At 43.4% G+C, this 19769-nt stretch overlaps 1 protein-coding gene across 1 annotated transcript; it reads right to left on the reverse strand.

Moving 5' to 3' along the window:
* Nucleotides 1–490: 490 nt before the first annotated feature.
* Nucleotides 491–9193, reverse strand: LOC121437950 (probable ATP-dependent RNA helicase DDX20). The gene is made up of 11 exons (XM_041638098.1): nucleotides 8882–9193; nucleotides 8445–8539; nucleotides 6254–6422; nucleotides 5569–5683; nucleotides 5311–5453; nucleotides 5037–5175; nucleotides 4893–4951; nucleotides 3257–3339; nucleotides 2833–2938; nucleotides 2626–2727; nucleotides 491–1954 (listed from the first exon to the last, which is right to left on the reverse strand). Exons 1-11 carry the CDS (start codon nucleotides 9180–9182, stop codon nucleotides 789–791), a joined length of 2478 nt encoding a protein of 825 aa, XP_041494032.1. The 5' UTR covers nucleotides 9183–9193; the 3' UTR covers nucleotides 491–788.
* Nucleotides 9194–19769: the final 10576 nt, after the last annotated feature.

A 19769-nucleotide genomic window follows, 5' to 3' on the forward strand; every position in this document is an offset into this window, starting at 1 on the left:
TTCCATTAGCCTACCCGCAGAACTAGTAGGTCCCATCTATGCAACTCACAGCAAGTCTCAACCTGCACTTAAGAGGGCCTACGAGTCCTTTGCAATTTCGTTCACAATCCCACTTACGGAATGAGAAATTTTCCTGGGTCAGCCTATCCATGGCTTCTAAGAGATTCATTTAGAACCCAAGAAGCACTGAGGATAAGCTGCCCCGTGAGCAGAAGGTAGCCACAGATGACACTGCCCTACTTAACACAGTGAGATGTGGGCAACCTTCAGCTTCTTCAGGAGGATGAACAGAAAAGCATCCACAACATTGACCTAAATCTGTTTTCACAGCTAGCGGAAACTACCACGGGAAGCAGAGGGCACTGAAAGATTCCTTCCTGCCTAAACCTCAAAGATCTACATGATCAGATTCCCATGAGAATACAGTAATACAGAAATGTAGTGCAATCCTTTTGTAAGGAACTCCACAGAAAAACATTATATTCAAATTTTAACTATTTTTATTTAAGGAGTGCCATATACATCACCTTTTAAAATGTTTCTTTTGGGAACAGCCTACATGAAGTGGCACCTTGGGGGTCTTTGGATCCAAGTTCTAAAAATTCTCTTGCAAATCTGATGAAATTGGAAAAAAAAGAATATTCCTGGACCAAGTCAAAATAATCTGAAAAATAGCTGTGCCCCAGTAGAAAGCCTCAAAGTCCTCTCAAGTTCCTCCAAAATGCCACCATCCCCCACTTACTCCAGGTGAAGAGTGCACATCCATTACTGCTGACAGTCTATGGTCATCACTGGTTACTGCGCATCATTTCTTGGAGATACACTGTATTCATCTGGTAGGCAGCCATCCAACTGGGATGTCTCTGAGCATTCCAATAGTACGAGTGGGAAGCAACAGCATAATATTCTTGCCACGCCCTGTAATATGCCCTCCAGTACTCCTCATAATCCTGGTAGGTATCGGAGAAACTCGCATCTGTTTCCCTCTGACAGTCATACCAAGCCTCCTCCTGGGGTTCTGTCTGGGCTCGGTAAGAGGAGCGCCGTGGTGGATTTCTCCGACTCTGCTTAGATCCCTGGCTAGTTCCTTCTTTATGCCTTGCCTTCACTGGGGTTTCAGGAGACTCCTGACACTCCACTTGACTTGGGGCATCATTTCCACTCACAACCTGTTCCAAAGGGAGCGGTCTGCCCACAGGTGTACATTCGGAGTCTTTCAACTGAGTGTCAGAAGAGCCTTCCAAATACGACTTAGTGCCCTTGCTCTGGGAAGAAGTCCTTGAACTGCAAGAATCGCTCTCACTCTCTGAGTCCCCAGACTGGCTACTACTTGCCAGTATCTGTGCTCTATCTTCAGAGATGCGATTTCGCACAAAACCATTGTGAGGATTCACAGTCTGAGCCCCAGGCCCCGTGTAGTGCCGGATAATTTCCACAGGCTTCTCTAACCCCTCTTTGATGTAGTGCTCGTAATCCTCTACCAGTTCCGCAAAAGTCAAAGTACACGGCTGATGAACTTTGAAGGAAGAGAGACAAGGGATTTTGGGGAGGGGCCCAGATGAGGCTTCTTTGGCCTGCTGCTGGCTGCTACTAGAGAAGTCCTCAGCAGCGGTCTGATCAGAACTCTTCACTTGCTCTTCCGGTTGTGTGTTACAGCCCAACTCTTCCGGTGGAGCAGCCTTTTCTATGATCCCACACTCTGAGGGGCTTTTCACAGGAGGTTTCTGTTTGCTACTATGCTTTGATTTGGCTGAGAGTGTAGACACAGAAGTATTTCTAGGGGAAGGCATTTGGTTACCAGGAATTCTTTGAGTCTGGAAGGCTCTCTCTGGTTTCTGAACTTGCTTTTGGGGAGTCTGGGTAGGTAGACTTGGTACGCTGCGTGTATGCAGTGCAGCTTTGACCTCCACATCACAGTCCAAGCATTCTTCCATCAGGCCAGCAGGAACGGGGTCTATACAAGGAAGAATACATATTAAAATTCTCAGCCCAGGTATGGTGGTGCACACCTTTAATCCCAGCACCCCTGAGGATAGAGGCAGATGGATCTCTGTGAATTAGATGCCAGCCTGGTCTACACATCACGTATCAGGCCAGACAGGGCTACATAGTGAAGCACTGCCTCAAAAATAAAACTGCAGAGCCTATAGCTTTGGGTCTAATACAGTAGTAGAATACTCCTCATGTCCCAAGTAGTTACTTTACTTACCTTCTCTACTTATCAGCTATTAACATTTTTACTTAACCTACATTTTAAAGTATGCCTAAATGTCCTAATCTACAAGAAACAAATTAAAAACAGCATGTACTCACAGGCCTGTGGTGAGAATTAAATGAATTAACATGCACACAGAAGACTATGTGCTATTATTTTTATAAGCCTACCATCACTACAACTGTAAAAACGTCAAAACTTTTGATTCACAAGGAAGCCAGGCATGGTGGTGCACGATTTTAACCCCAGGCACACAACTTTAATCCTAGCAATTCAGATGCAGAGGCAAGCAGTCCAACCTGGTCTACATAGTGAGTTTCAGGACAGAAAGAACTACAAAGAGACTCTGTCTCAAAATAAATTAACTAATTAAAAACAAACAAAAGAATGTCAAAAGGAAATGCACACACCTGGTAAAGGGAGAAGGTTGATGTTACATTTCTGGGCAATTTTCATCATCATGTTTTCTTCTTCCCCCCTAGAGCAGTAGGTCACTGTCAGTCCCAAGGTCCCTAAGAATATGGAGTAACATGGAAACTCATTTCCACAGAAGCAGCAGTCCAAAGACCTTTCATATCAGACTTTTTGTGAAAGCACTCAACTTCCTTTTTCCTTACCAAAGCGGCCAGCTCTGCCAATCCGATGCATGTATGTCTCCCAGTCTAACGGCACATCCAGATTTACTACCAGATTCACCTTCTCAGCATCAATCCCACGGGAAGTCTTGAAGACAATTGTTTGTAATAATTATAGCATGGCTACCAGTGTATGCTCTTCTGGTATAACCAAAAGTCAGATTTAAAACAGGCAAATATTTAGCATTGAGAGGAAAAAAATCTATTTCCAATGACTAAGTAGGCCTAAACCATTTCAAAAATAATTTTAAATCAAACATTAAAGTTATTTTTAAGAAAGTACTTTCCCCAGAACTGGAAAGATAATTTATATCTCTGGCACCTGCTAGATGTATGAAATAGGACAGCAATCTAATAACACCACACTCCAAGATGAACAATCAGCCAAAGCTAGCAGGAGCCGTACCAAATCTGTAGAAATGAGGACTCTGCAATGAAACTGCTTCAGTTTAGCCATAGCATCAAGGCGCTGGTTCTGGTTCATGTTACCTAGAAAGACCCAAAAAAATTCTTAACACCTAAGCATGTCAGGTATGACAGCACACAGCTGCCATCTGTCATCCTAGTACTCAGAGGTTGCGGAAAAAAGCCAGAGTTCAAGGCCAGCCTAGACTCCATAAGATCCCATTTCAAAAACAGCAACAAAAACTTAAGCTAAGATACATTAGCTTAAGTATCAAATCCACAATAAGCAAGGATCATAACTCTCAATCGTAATGTTTTAAAAGAAATAACCAAGTTAATTGTATCCTGTTTACAAATATGAGTGCTAAAATCTAAACTCAGTATTTTCAAAATATGCTTTAGGCAATCAATTTGAAATTCAAGAATCAATTTTAAATGGTGATATTACTAAGTCTAACAAATAGTTCTCAGGAAAAAAGTTCTTACCAACTGTTTACAAATCTTGTTTTAAGGGGGCTGGAGAGATGGCTCAGCGCTTAAGAGCACTGCCTGCTCTTCCAGAGGTCCCAAGTTCAATTCCCAGCAACCATATGGTGGCTCACAGTCAACTGGAATAAGATCTAGTGCCCTCTTCTGGCCTGCAGGCACACATGCAGACAGAACACTGTATACATAATGGATAAATAAATCTTTTTAAAAAAGGAAACAAATCTTGTTTTAAGAGTCTCTATATGCCTGTGTCTATGTGTCTGACTATATACAGTTGCATGTGCCTATACATTCAGAGTCCAGGAGAGGGCATCAGATACCTAGGAGCAAAAACACCCACCTGGTTTGATATGTGGGTGCTGGGGTCCAAAGTCCTGTGCAATCACTGAGTTCTTTCTACAGCCTACAAATCTGGTTTTCAATGTGACCCAGGGTTCAACTATCAGCCTACTAAGAAATTAATCTCCCTAGTACCTCATACTGAGTATGTTCCAGCTAATAAGAATTACACTACATACAAAACTGAAGATAAAAATCAAAAATTTCTTTTAAGTCTTTCCTACTAATCCAGCAATTAACTCTGTGGATGAAGTGAGTGACTTCTGCCTTCCATCGCCCATTAAAGTCAATTCAGCAGCTGGAGGTATAGCTCCAAAGGAGAGTACTTACCAGGCATATGAAAGGCCAAGGTAGGGCAGCAGAGAAGATAACTCAGCTAGTCTTAGCATGCTTTTCTATGACAGGGTCTTGCTATGCCACCCACACTGGTCTTAAGTTAACATAGTCAAATATGGCCTCAGGCCCATGACCTTTCCACTCCCGCCTCTAGAGTAAATGCAAAATCATACCCTGCTTAAATTTTAGCATTTTAATAATGGATTATTAAAGTATTTAAGAAAATTTAAGTATCTCTGATCACCGATTTTCTAAATTGTTACTACAGACCAAGTTATTCCTTTAAAAAAATTTAATTTAATTAAAAAAATTCCAGGAGACTGATTATCAAATTCCAATGAAGAATAAGCCCAAATTTCCTTTATTATGAGTGCAGTCTCGCACTCGTGAAACAATTCAAGAAGTGATCTTTTTCTCCCTTGATGTGGAAGGCTTCAAGGCAACACATTAAACAAAGACAAAGCTGGACTTGCCTGAAATGCATTCCGTAGGAAAACCTTTAGAAGAAAGGATATCAGCCAAATGCTGAGCTCTACAAAAGAAAAAGATTTACAACTTTCAACTATTGCCTCATGCCTATTCTTTGTTTTTTAAAATTCCCTGGATTAAGTTATTACCTGCTGTGCAAATTAGAAAACACCAAGGCTTGATTAAATGGGATTCTACTAAAAAGTTCCTGTAAATGCTGACTCTTTTCCTCAAAAATCTTATGAGCCAAAGGGTAAGAATTGACCACGTGGTAGTACTGCTTCAAACCTACAAAGAAGTCAAAAGTCCCCAGTTAAAACAAGCACATCTGGTGACTTCTAATGGCAACTATGACGCAGTCACAGTCAGACAAGGGAAGCCCCACAATGTCACAGACTAGCACTAACTGAAACCTATACATACCTATGAGGCTTGGATCACTGGGATTCAACCTTACAAATGTGGGATCTCTCATATACCTTGTCAAAGCATTAGCCAAAAATTCAGGATAAGTAGCAGATACTGCCAACATCTGTTTACTAGCAGGTAAAGAAGAGTAAATCCAACTGTAAAATACAAGAAAACATAGACAATGAAAACTATGCAGACAGCAAACACTACCTGGAAAAGTTAAAGACACATTTAGACACAACATTTTTATAATCAAGTTAGTTCTCTTACTTTATTTGCTCCTGGAAACTGCCTTCTTCTAAAAGCTTATCTGCTTCATCAAGAATAAAGAGACGGATACTGCCCGGATTCAGGTAGTCAAGTTCTATGAGCTGTTTAATTCTACCTATATGCCAGGAAAACAACAAAACCTGAAATATTCATGACATATCAAATCTGTTCAAACCTCAAGAATGCTTTACAGTATTTATCCACAGGTTACACTGAAGAATCTTCTCAGTGTGCATTCACATACTAACTCACAATCTTAGTACTCTTAAATTCTCATCCTGCCTGAATCCATTCTTTACCCCGCTCTCACTTCTCATTCCTAATAAATATGGAAAACGAACATCACTGTTATCAAGACTTGAATGCAAAGGCACTGAATTCTACATTGAGTGATTTATGAGCAAATCACCAGAGAAAACAACAAAAGTCTCAATCCATGACTTAGACAGGCTTCCTGAAAGTCATGTCATATGTCAGAAGCCTGTCCCACATATTCTCAAACACGCTTCAGGACGGAGATGAACAGATTCTGATGATAATCTGGCCATGCGTCTCACTGGTCTAACGCTCTTCATTTCCAGTGAAAGTAATTATTGCCATCATCAAAGACTCCCATTTAACTATGGTCACAGTCAATGCTCCACTCCTCAAGAACTTCAGCTACAGACAGATATTAACAACTTACCAGGAGAGCCAACAGCAATATGACACTTTTTAAGTCTGGTTCTGTCTTGCGATAACGGGGTCCCTCCAATAAAGACGTGACATTCTAACCCTTCCATTTTTATTCCAATGGCTGTGATAACAGAATGTATCTGAACAGCAATTTCTCTTGTAGGAGCCAATATCAAAATCTAAAACAAATTGTAAAATATTACAAGCCAGAGGAACACACGAGTGATACATTCATTGCATGCTGTGCTACTTTTCATTTTAAAAGAGAAGCTTCAAGACCAAAAAAACAACAAAAAACCAGCAATCCATTTATTTACTCAATTAATTATTAAGAACCTACTGCATGGGAGAAAACATACAAGTTGTGAAAGAATTGCTCTCCTGGCACTCTTCATATAAACAAGAAACATATATTTGTAATAACAAGTAATAAAAAGTATTCTTTTAAAAAAATTCAAATAGTGCCAGGCAGTGGTAGCGCACACCTTTAATCCCAGCACTCGGGAGGCAGAGGTAGACTGATCTCTGTGAGTTCGAGGCCAGCCTGGTCTACAAGAGCTAATTCTAGGTCAGGTGCCAAAGCTACAGAGAAACCCTGTCTCAAATGAACCAAAAACAAAACAAAACAAAAAACCAAAAAAACAAAACCTAGGTTTAGAATTTGGTCTGCTGCCAAGTATTTCAAGTCAAAACTCTCAAATACACCCTAATCTACAAATAGACTAGCCACTGTCCTTAAGAAGTATATTCAATAACTCCTAGAATTTGGTGGATACAGAACTACAGAACTCAAATAGGTTCCTAGATGACAAATACAAGGATTCTGGGTTTAAAAAAACAAAACAAAACAAAACAGCACTTTTAAAGATTCATCTTCATGGCAGCCACTTTTTTAAAAAATATTTATTTATTTATTTATTTATTTATTTATTATGTATACAGTGTTCTCAGTATTCTGTCTGCATGTATGCCTGCAGGCCAGAAGAGGACACCAGATCTCATTACAGATGGTTGTGAGCCACTATGTGGTTGCTGGAATTGAACTCTGGACCTTTGGAAGAGCAGCCAGTGCTCTTAACCACTGAGCCATCTCTCCAGCCTGGCAGCCACTTCTTGAACTTGAAATAAAGTCAACCACAACTACTACACTCCAGAAGATGGTGGGAGGATCATATCCAATTGACTGTTTAATTCCCGGTGCCTAATGTAGTATTTATATGTAATACTGGCTGAACAAATCTTTTTGAAGAATGATCTCCCAAACCCAAATTTCCTACTAATTTGAGTAGGACAATCTTTTTTTGGTTTGGTTTTGTTTTTTGAAGCAGAGTTTCTCTGTAGCTTGGGAGCCTGTCCTGGAACTAGCTCTTGTAGACCAGGCTGGCCTCAAACTCACAGAGATCCGCCTGCCTCTGTCTCCCGAGTGCTGGGATTAAAGGTGTGCACCACCACCACCCGGCTGACCATAGGACAATCTTAAAACCAATCCAAAACAACCTAAAATTGGAAAATTGGGAGATCAATACACGCACACAAAAGACTTTAAGAACCACTGGGCAGGGGTAGGGGTGTGTCCTGGAGGCAAGCACACGGTGGCTCACCATTATCTATAATGGGATCTGGTGCCTTCCTCTGGCATGCAGGTGTACTTGCAGACAGAGCAATCATAACATTTTTAGAAAAGAAAGAAAAAAGAACCACCTGAAGCCTGGCGGTGATGGCATACACCTTTAATCCTAGGAACTGGGAGACAGAGACGGGCAAATCTCTTGTTAGTTCGAGGCCAACCTGTCTACACAGCAGGTTCTAGGTCAGCCAAGGCTACAAAGAGAAACCCTGTCTCAAAAAAAAAAAAAAAGCACAACCACACAAAATTTGCCATAGCATATTAAATAAACCAAAACTTTTACCTTCTAGGTCTAACCCCAGTTTATCAAGTGAAAGTTTTTAATTGCGTAATGATTTTAGTTGACAAATGTTCAAGAAGTTATTATAGAAAATTCCAACTTTAAAAAATTAATAATGATATTCTTGGCCACAACTCAACGATCTTATTACCATCTAGTTTACTTCTGTAATTTTCAAATGGTTGGTTTTCATTCATCAAACTCACCATCTGTGTGGAGTCAGTAGTTTTTCCTAAGTCTAGCTAGAGTCCACGTGCCTACCCACCCCCTCTGGATCCTCTGTATTAAACTCACCTGAGTACTATAGTTTTCAAGAATAAGGGAGTCTAGAGCAATGGTGGAGAATACACAAGTTTTCCCAGTGCCAGACTTGGCTTGAACAATTAAATCTGAGGAAGAAACAAAATACTTATCATTAGCTAGATTCACTGAAGAAACTAGAGATTAATATGAGATCAGAGAATGACCAGGCTCTCTCCTAAGACCACCTAGGTGTCACGAGTACTTTTAGTTGACTCTCAAACGCGCACATAGCGTGCTTGATCCCTGACTCAACCAGAGCCATTTCTCCAGCCCCTTGGTCCCCGAATCTCTCTACCGATGACCGTCTCCAACGTGGACTCGATGCTACAAAGTCTTAACCATCTTCAAACTCCATCGCGAGCCCAGAGCCTCGCCGAGCCCCGCCACGGCGTCTCCCCGGAGTTCTCCCGGCTGACCCCGGTCCTCACCGAGCCCGCAGCGCCCCAGCGGGATGGCCTTGAGTTGCACGGGAGACGGCCTCTCGAAGCCGGCCGCCCGCAGCCCATCCAGCACGGGCCGCGACAGCAACAACGACTCGAAATCCGCCGGCTCCGCCAGCACCACGTCCCCTGTACGCGTCCGCGGCCCGCCGATGTCGTGAGCGGTCCGCAAGCTCCACGGGGAGCTGGGGGTTGGCTCCGCAGCCGGGACCGGCACGGCCACACAATCCGCCGCCATAGCTGACTCCGCGGTTGCCAGGGCCGCCGGGGCTTCAAATGCCGCCGCCATGGTAGCCGCGCCTCCAGATCTCGCGATAGTTAGAGTTGAGGCGGGGCTCCTGGGAGCGAGAAGAGAAAAAACTTTATTGTCAGTATCCTGGAGAAGACACGGACACACTTGGCCTGGAAGTGGAGGGGACGAACGGAAGTCGGAGGCTGACGTTCTGGAGTGGAGTGGGGTGCGGGGGAAAATGTAGCCGGGGGAAGAGGCGGGAAGAGCGGAGGAAGATGAAGCTACCCGTGTTGCCGCCTGCGGCCTGCAGAGGGCGTCGCGTGCCCGCGGTGGGCACCGCCCGCCTCCCGCGACTCTGCTCCGGAATCGGGCGCCCACGGCGCGCTTTGTGACGCAGCCCTCGCGTCGGTCTCGGTCTCGGCTGAGCCGCGCGGGTCTCGTTCGCCCGTGGCCACGCCGAAGCCTTCGCTTTCTCACCCTTTCGCATTGCCCCTCAGTGCTCCCAGACAGCGCCCCCGAACCCAGCCAGACGGGGTTTACCACGCTAGGCAGCCCTGTCGCTTCGGCTCCCCAGCCCCCTAGCACAGTGCGGGCGCGGGACGGGAGCCTAACTGGACGGCCAGTTCCCAGGCTCTGCTTGAGAACTCTCTCTAAAGTCCTGGCCAACAGACGTCTCGGGTTCAGCGCATTTTTTGTGTGCCCTTGCTGATCTCGGGTGGGCAACTAGCACACCACTTCTCCTTCCTCTAGACCCGCCCACATGACACCTGTTTAAGAGGTCTTTCTTGAAATCGTGAGTCACCACCATCCTGTCTACTCCTGGCCTTTCCCATTATTCTTATCACTACCCCCCTTGTTTGACTTTTGGTTTGAGTAGCTTAGTTGGTTGGGTTTTGTTGTTGTTGTTGTTGTTGTTACTGTTGTTTTGTTTTGCTTTTAAGACAAAGTCTTCCTATGCAGCTCAGGCTGGCCTCAAAATCCTCCTGCCTCAGCTTCCCAGATACTGAGATATGACAGGTGTGTGCCACACCACACGTGGTCACTCTTCATGATACAACTACCCAAAATGTTTATTGTCTCCCTCACTTACCCTGAAGACGGGAACGAACCTATTCTGACTTGTTCTCTTTTGGCCTGGTAGGAAAAAAAAAAATCTGACACATTAAACAATATTACCTTCCTCTCTCGAAATGTTCACACAGACCTGCGCAGTTTTGTCTCCTAGCCAATTCTAAATCTCAAGTTGACAAGACTTATCACAAATCTCATTTGTCCTTAAGTTAATTCTGGTCTTGTTTCCCATACATGCATTGATGTCCCCACATCCCAATTGTGTAGAAATATCTTTGGCCAGGAAATTTCACTAGAAGAGGTTCGGAAGATGGATGCTGTCTGCTTACTAATTTACAAAACACAAAGCAAGAACCTACTATCCATAAGAAAGAAGAGGAACTAATAAGGGACTAAGGATCACAGTTAATAAGGAACCAATGTGGAATTAAAGATCGCAGGCTTCCTCTTAGTTGCCCACATCTTTCATCCATTAATCCACAAATTACAAATCTGAGAATTCCTTTTTTATTATTTGGTTTTTCAAGACAGGGTTTCTCTGTAGCTTTGGAGCCCATTTTAGAACTAGTTCTTATAGACCAGGCTGGCCTCGAACTCACAGAGATCCGCCTGCGTCTGCCTCCTGAGGAGGATTCTTTTTTGCTTTGCTCTCGCCCTCTTTCTAACATTTTACTGGCAGATAATGTCTCCAAATACCTCTTCCACTCCTTTTTAATTTATTTCTACTCTGGATCTTTTGGTTGTCCTAACTATTGCAGCCTTCCCTACTAGCTTCCCCGTCCAGAATCTTCTCTGTGCAGACCATGCACCCCACAGGCATCGGAATGGCTTCCTTTGTCTGCTTTTCTGTTTCCCAAGGGTTGAAACAGCAACTTTGCTTACAAACCCTTTATTATTTAAGCGCACTTCCAGTCAAGAGTGACTCATTCCTCACTTCTTCCTTCCTTTCCTAGTTTCTTCTCCTGTTCCTGTGACAAAATACTTGGACAAAAGCAACTTAAGGAAAAAGGGTTTTCTTTTGTTTTTCTGAACTGCAGTTCGAGATACAGTCCATTATGCTGGGAACCTCAAGGCAGAAGGAGCTTGAAGCAGCTGGCCAGGGTACATGGCGTTCAAGAAACAGGGAGCAATGAATGCTTGCTAGTGAGAAGCAACTTTCTCCACTTTATGCATGCCAGGAACCCTGCCCAGAGAATTGTAGTAATAGGAGAAGCTGGCTGCTTCCCGCCACCCGGCTATCTTTATACCCAAAATAATTACACGGAAACTGTATTCTTTTAAACACTGCCTGGCCCATTAGTTCCAGCCTCTTACTGGCTAGCTCTTACATATTGACCTAACCCATTTCTAATATCCCTGTAACACCACAAGGTGTCTTACCAGGGAGGATCTTAACCTGCGTCTGTGTCCGGTAGGAGAATCATGGCGACTCCTTGACTCAGCTTCTTTATCCCAGCATTCTGTTCTGTTTACTCCGCCTACCTAATTTTATGTCCTATTAAAGGGCCAAGGCAGTCTCTTTATTTAACCAATGAAATTAACACAAGCCAGAAGACTCTCCCCCATCATTTCCCCTTTTTCTGTTTAAACAAAAAAGAAAGGCTTTCATTTTAACATAGTAAGATTACATATAACAAAACAGTTATCAAGCAAGAATTACAGTTACAATATTTATATCTATTTTATCTTTTATCATAACTAAGGAAAACTATAACTAACTGTTCTTCAACTCCATCAAAGACTCCAGAAGGATATAATATTACCTAAGCAAACAAGAAATCCAAAGCTCTAGAAATGACAGAGACATCTCGCTGCCTGTACAGTCACCCAAAGTTCCTCTGTACCGTTGGGGCATCCATCTTTAGCCTTCAGGCCCATAGTATCCAGCAGACATTTCCATGAAGCAGGAAATTTTAAAGACAGTTCAGTCACTATCTGCTGTGTCCTGCAGAATGTCTCACAGACTCTTTCATGAGTCATGAACCCCAAAAGACTGTCTCACGTTTAGGCAAGTTTAGCAGTCCTCTCTCTGCGGGTTCTCTGTGTCCATTTTATGCAACAGTCCAGGCAAGAGCAGTTTCTTGCCCAAATGGCTATCAAACTCCATAACGATCCTCTTCGATGCCCATCTTCCTCTTGAAGTAGATTGGTGCCGCCAGGAGCAGACATGTCTCATTGTCATGAAAAGTCCTAAGTTATTAAAATATTTTAAATGCCATATTCTGCAGCCTTTGAGAGATATGAAGAATGCCTATCTGAAATATATCTCTATATATCTAGAAAATCTAACATGACTACAAGCTTTACTATCATCGATGATTATCCATTAGCAACCTATATTTCCTAATTATACATTACATTTTAAATGAACTACACAATCACAATACCTTAATCAATATCAGAAATACATATACATATAACAAAATTGACCTTAAAATCCATACCAATGTAAATTATTTATATCTATATCATATCCCCCTTTAAATGTAAAAGAACATTTATAAACAATATTTTGGGGACATGGGCGCAGTTTTTTCTCTCCAAACTGGGTGGCGGGACACAGCCCCGCTGCTCCTATTTCAACAGAGAATGGTCCCACCCACAGTAAGATGGGTCTTCCCACAGCAATTCACCTAAAGGGTCATCACCCAGGGCTCAAAGGCACACCCTCAGGTCATCCTAGATCCTGTCAAGATGACAGCTAATACTGATCATTACATGTCCTTTCCTTTTTTGAGGTGTTTGCCTGTTCATGTTCATACCATGTAAGCCCATATTTCTACATGGTGTGACAGCCAAGTTCTCTGGCCATGGTGGATATCCCAAGCAGTCACGTCTCCTGCCAGACAGGCCATCACTACCTAACAAAAGGTCAGGATGTGGTTTTGCTTCTTTCTCTGTAATTTGGAGGATGCCTGATAGAGATGTTAATTCAAGCCTACGTGACAGCTAGCATACACAGCAGACAGAGCAGACAGGTAGTTGTGGACCTGAAGAAAAGCCATTCACCTGGTTACCTAGGAGACAGAATGCTAATGTATTTCCCCTAAGTTAAGTTTTGGTGTAAAGACAGTTTGGAGAATAAACGAGAGGAATTCTTCGGGATATCAAGAGGAATCGCTGAGAATCTCCCTCCCGATGAAACCTTATGAGTCGTGTCTTTAGTCCCGTCTCCTCACGCTGGTCCAGAGAAAGATAGTTTATGTTGGGGTCTGGTAGAGAAATAATTTATGGTCCAGGCTAGCACCGGATTCTGACAATATCATCATGAGAAACCAATGCTTTTCTAAAGTAGGTGGAAAGATAAAATGTGGGGTTTACAGTGGGATAGTAAGCAACCTTATTATAAAGGAAGACAGACACTACAAAATGGAAGAACCTTAAGGACCTTATGCCAAGTGAAGAAGTCAATCAGAGAAGGACAACTACCGTATTCTTCCATTATGTGAGCCGGCGGAGTGAATCCAACTCACAGATGTAGAAAATATAATGGTTGTTAGCCAGAGTAGGGAGATGAGCAAGAGAGAGCTGTTATTTAGTGGATGTAGAGTTTGGGATTTGGGGGACAAACAAGTGTGGGAGACCCTGTTTCACATCAACATAACTCCACTTAACACTTGAACTGTACACAGAAAAAGCACCAAGATACTAAACTTGGTAAGTGTACTGACCACAAGGTTTTATTTTTTTTAAAATATTTATTTATTTTTTATGTATACAATATTCTGTCTGCAGGCCAGAAGAGGGCACCAGACCTCATTACAGATGGTTGTGAGCCACCATGTGGTTGCTGGGATTTGAACTCAGGACCTTTGGAAGAACAAGCAATGCTCTTAACCGCTGAGCCATCTCTCCAGCCCCACCACAAGGTTTTAAAATCATAACTTTTAAAAAGTTTCTACCGCTATGGAAGATGGCTCCTCAGGTAAAGGTGCTTGCTTCCAAGCCTGACCACTTGAGTTCCAGCCATGGATCCACATGGTGGAGGGAGAGAACTGACTCCTGCAAGTTCTCTATGACCTCCACATGCATGCTGTCATGTGCACATACCCATACCATACACATGCATGCTGTCATGTGCACATACCCACACCATACACATGCATGCTGTCATGTGCACATACCCACACCATACACGTGCATGCTGTCATGTGCACATACCCACACCATACACATGCATGCTGTCATGTGCACATACGCACACCATACACATGCATGCTGTCATATGCACATACCCACACCATACACATGCATACTCAACTTTTTATTCTACCATTACAGAATATCCAGTATTCTGATTTTTAAATGTATAATGAAAAATAGCCAAAAGAATTCATACTATATTAATAAAGGCATTTGCCCTTATGAAATGGGAGGAGAGGATTCAAGTACTCACTTTGTCCATTTTGATATTTGTTAGGCATTTTCAGAAGACATTTTGAATGTAGTTTTTAAAAACAATAAAAAGGAGGTTAACTGGCATTAAATCAGTTAATGCAGCTGGATAAGGCAGTTTGTGCTGTTTAGTCCAGTGCTTGAGAAGCTGAGGCTGGGGGATCAGCACAAGTTTAAGGCCAACCTAGGGTACATAGTGAGTACCAGCCTGGGCCACAGAGTAAATACATGTCTGGAAACAATCACTGATAACGTCTTTAAAAGGATCACTGATTTTGTCTTCAGGTATTCTATCTGTGCTCTGTGCTTCAGGACTGCAATTCCAGAAATAAAAACAGGAAAAACAGGATCCTATAAACGTGGGCCTCAAAGTTCTTCTTGGATGCTCTCTAGATGAACAGAGAAGCAAAGCAAACAGAAGAGCGATAGCACTGCCTTTAATCTTGATGATGATGGAGGACGGTTGTGATAGTGAAGAATGAGATGAGTGTGGTGATGGTGACAATGGGGCTCAGTTCATATTCTTATGGGAAATCACATCACATGAGATGGATACTGCCTTCTCCATTTCACAGTTAAAGAAGGCAAGACACGTAACCAGCTGCAATGCCTATGAAGCACAGCAGTATTATGGCAAAATATCCATAGAGGCAACGAGTGGCTCTCACATTGGTGGTAGCTAACAGCACTCAACAGCAGCAAAATCACACCCCATGTTAGAAACCTAGCCCAGCTTCCTGGGACTAATGCGGTCATGGATCATAGACGAGAATCTGTTGCTACCACTTTGTTAGACCAGCCTAACTCCCAATTACATTTTAAATAGTATTCTTAAACTTGCAGGTAAGGGTAGCTACCACTCCTCATCAAAGAAGCTTCTCTTAGCCAGACAGTGGTGGCTCACACCTTTAATCCCCACACTCGAAAGGCAGAGGTAGGTGGATCTCTAAGTTCAAGGCCAGTGTGATCTTGAGAGGGAATTCCAAGATGGTCAGAGCTACACAGAGAAATCCTGTCTCAAAAAAACAAAAGAGGGGGAGGAAGCTTCTCTTGGCAGCAAATGGAGTTTATGGTGGAAAACACAGCTGAACACAATGTAGAGATCAGTGGAAACCCATACAGCGCAGGTCCTGCATCTATGGCTTGGGGAACATCATGGAAGAGGAAACAAAAAGATCGTAAGAACCAGCATGTCAGGAAGTCTGCTCTGAAACAGTATCTTCTAGAAATGGGCTGCATAAACAAGACCAGACAATCCGCCAGTATCAACAGACATGCTAACACAGAACTGGGGCTATCTCATGGGTCCCATCCCTAGAAAAAGAACTGCTGAGAGAGGGAGAATTAGCCTCTTCCAGGGATGAGCCCCTTCACTGGGAATCCAACACAAAGTGGTCAGCCCTGAAGCCATATCCTCACAAACAATAAAAACAGACTCAGCAACTTGTATTTAATGTATTTGTGCATGTGTGTGTGTGTATACACATGTGTGAGTGTCTAACAATAATAAAAAGAGGCTATCAATTTAAGAGTGGGAGGTGTGGAAGGAGCTTGAGGGAAGGGACTTGGGAGGGGCTAGAGGATAAAAAGGGAAGGGGAAGTGACATAATTCTATTTTAGTTAAAACTATTTTGTAAAAAGGGAGGTAGACAACTGAGATGACATCATTCCAAGTCCACATAACGATATCCGGGAGCCTCTTTCCTGAAGGCTCTTCCTAAGATTTACAGGAGCCCTGAAATTACCTCCTCAGCTACGGAAAGGAAGTGACTGGGTAGAACAGAACAGTCTGGGCCAAGGATGGCTTCCAGTAGAAGGAATGGACTTCAGAGGCCTGTGCCCAGTGATGGCTCATAGACAACCACGAGCCGAGAGAAGTCCTCAGCAGCCAGGTAAAACATGCCCAGCCCTCCAGTAGTCTCGGGAATGTCATCGGGGACGGAGGGAAGACTCCAAGCAGGCCTAAGGTTACTAGAACTGTAATAGATTTGTGACCAAGAGTGCTCAGAGTGAAAATCCCCACAGTGTGCTCCACGCAAGGAGTGGAAATCAGTGGGGAGACCAAAAGGTGACATTAGCAAAAAACTTTTAAGGTCGTTTGGGTCCAGTTTCAGATTCTGCTCCTTTTGGTTCCCTTTAACCCGCGCCCCAGACTTCACACTGGGAGCAGTCCCAGGCCTGCTCCTAGCTTCTTCCATTTGTTTACATTTCTGGGTCTCCCAGTAAATAAACTATCAGCCTCTCAAGGGATTCTGTCGCTTTAGGCTACCTATCCCAGCGCCAGGTTTGGTGGACCTAGGAACTACTGAACCGGTGGCACTTTGCTGCTGAAATCTCTCTGCTGGGCCTTGTACCCACAGCAGCGGTTCTGTAAACTCATGCCTACCCCTGTCAAAGAAGCTCACTTTCCCCCCTAAGAGACCACTTTTCCTAAAGAAAGTAACATTTTACACTTTGTAGGCATTCTGTTAGGACATTTGTTGTGTATGATGTTTTGCAGATACAAATATTGTGTAGTTCTGCTCTTGGGATCAAATTGTGTTACTTATAGCTAAATCCACAAAATATTTTCCCTCGGGGGCTGAACTTGCAGCAACCATTGTGTCTTAAATATGGACTGGGGTTGGGCGCTGTAAGACAGAGGACAAAGTCAAGTGATCATTTGATTAGCAGACTATTTGTGAGGGCAGTGACTGTTATTGGGTGGACAGTGTCAGCCTTATGGCCTCTGGCAAGGTCACACCAAGGATCCAGCCTTCGGAAGCCACCTCCTCTGGTCAAACCAAAATCCTTAATTTCTCCTGAACTGCAAAGTCTCTGGTACTTTTTTCATGCCACGCCCGTAAAGACTTTGCAGGACGGGCAGTGATGAAGCACTTGGGAGGCAGAGGCAGGCAGATCTCTGTGAGTTCAAGGCCAGCCTGGGCTACAAGAGCTAGTTCCAGGACAGGCTCCAAAGCTACAGAGAAACCCTGTCTTAAAAAACGAAACAAAACAAAACAAAAGACTTTGCAGGAACCCAGAGAGAGAGATTCCTGTGAACTGAAGAAATAAGAGTTAGGCCCAGATGGGTGTAGAGGTTCACAGGGATTACTTCTAAGCTAAGGAAGAGGCTAAAAGGATCTCACTCATTGGAAAAAAAAAAAAAAACAAGGCTTGTGTCTTCAGGCTTCCCCTGCATTTGAGGATCACTGGGGAAGGTGACAAGCAGAGAAGAAAACAAATATTGCAATCCCTTTTTTCTCATTTGACCCTCAAGACAACAGCAGCGTATTTAGATTAATCCACCCATATTTCTTCATTCATCCATATAAATCTTCTGAACACCCCCTACAAAGTACTCAAATGTTGAAGATGTAAAAATAGTACAAAACAATTAGGGTAGTCACCAATCTGATTACAGGGGAAGGTCAGGTCAGGTATCTCTCCATTATTGCTAGGAGTCTTAGCTGGGGTCATCCTTATGGGTTCCTGGGAGTTTTTCTGGCAACAGGTTTCTCCCTAACCTCATAATGGCCCCCTGTATCAAGATATCTCTTTTATTATTCTTGCCTTTGTTCCACTCCCAACTTGACCATCCTGATTCCTCATGTTCTCATCCCCGGTCCCCTTTCCTCTACTCTCCAACCTCAAGTTAACAAGGTCATCTCACCTATCTTCTCTTCCCAGGGAGATCCATGCATCCCTCTTAGGATCCTTCTTGTTACCTTGCTTCTCTGGAGCTGTGAACGGAAGTCTGCTTATCTTTTGCTTTACATCTAATATTCACTTAGGCGTGAGTACACACTGTGTTTGTCTTTTTGGGTCTTATTGCCTCACTCAGGATAGTTTTTTTCTAGTTCCATCTATTTGTCTGCAAATTTCATGCCACTCTTTTTACCCCCATTGAGTAAAACTCAATTGTGTAGATATACCACATTTTCTTTATCCATTCTTCAGTTGAGGGGCATCTAGGTTGTTTCCAAGTTCTGGCCATTATGAATAATACTTCTATGAACATAGTTGATCAAGTGTTCTTGTGGTATAATTTAGCATCCTTTGATGCCCAAGAGTAGTATCTCTGGGTCTTGAGGTAGATTCATTCCCAATTTTCTGAGAAAACTGCCATACTGCTTTCCAAAGTGGCTGTACAAGTTTGCATTCCCAAGCCTTTAATTCCAGCACTTGTGAGGCAGAGACAGGCAGATCTTTGTGAAGTCGAGGCCAGCCTGGTCTAAAAGAGCTAGTTCCGGGACAGGCTCCAAAGCTACAGAGAAACCCTGTCTCGAAAAAAAAAAAAATAGTTGGCCTTCCCAGCAGTGGAGGAGTGTTCCTCTTACTCCACATCCTTTCCAACATAGGCTGTCATTAGCATTTTTGATCTTAGCCATTCTCACAGGTGTAAGATGGTATCTCAGAGTTCTTTTGATTTGCATTTCCCTGATAGCTAAGGATGTTGAACAACTCTTTAAGTGTATCTCAGTCATTCGAAATTCTTCTGTTGAGAATTCTTTGTTTAAATCTGTAGCCCATTTTTGAATGGGATTATTTGGTATTTTGGTTCTAGTTTCTTGAGTTCGTTATATATTTTGGAGATCAGTCCTTTTCCCATGCTGAAGGCTGCTGTATTGTCTTATGGACTGTGTCCTTTGCCTCGGTGTCTGTGTTGTTGGTGCCTTCATCCAAGAACTGTTGGAAGCAGATGCAGAGATCCACAGTCAAGCACTGGGCCAAGCTCTGGGAGTCTAATTGAAGAGAGGGAGGAGGGGTTATAAGGCCTAGGGGAGTCAAGATCATCACAGAGAAACCCACAGAAACAGCTGACCTGAGCTTGGAGGAGCTCTTGGACTCCGGATCAACAGCTAGGAAGTAGACATGGGACCAGCATAGGCCCTCTGCATGTGTGTGACAGTTGTGTAGCTTGGTCTTCTGTAGGGCCCCTAGCCCTGGGACCAGGACCTGTTCCCTGGCACATGAGCTGGCTCTTTGAAACCTATTCCCTAAGGTGGGATGCCTTGCCCAGCCTTAATGCAAAGGGGAGGAGCCTGGTCCTGCCTCAATTTGATATATATCATGCTTTGTTGACTCCCATGGGAGGCCTTACTCATTCTGAATGGAGACAGAGAAGTGAATGGGGTGGCGGGGGGGGGGGGGGAGTAGGAGGGAGGTGGTCAGGGGATGGGAGGAGAGGAGGGAAGG

Source organism: Microtus oregoni, unplaced genomic scaffold (genome assembly GCF_018167655.1).
Source record: "Microtus oregoni isolate MIOR12 unplaced genomic scaffold, Mior012 000054F_ref0000373, whole genome shotgun sequence".
Classification (NCBI taxonomy): Eukaryota; Metazoa; Chordata; class Mammalia; order Rodentia; family Cricetidae; genus Microtus; species Microtus oregoni.

Bases quoted from the DNA above. Each gene is read 5' to 3' on its own strand.
- LOC121437950 (XM_041638098.1), bottom strand. From the start codon at position 9,182: ATGGCGGCGGCATTTGAAGCCCCGGCGGCCCTGGCAACCGCGGAGTCA. The intron at 8,540-8,881 runs GTGAGGACCGGG...TTTCTTCCTCAG, and splicing joins GCTGGGGCGCTGCGGGCTCG to ATTTAATTGTTCAAGCCAAG. The intron at 6,423-8,444 runs GTGAGTTTAATA...AATTTGTTTTAG, and splicing joins TTGAAAACTATAGTACTCAG to ATTTTGATATTGGCTCCTAC.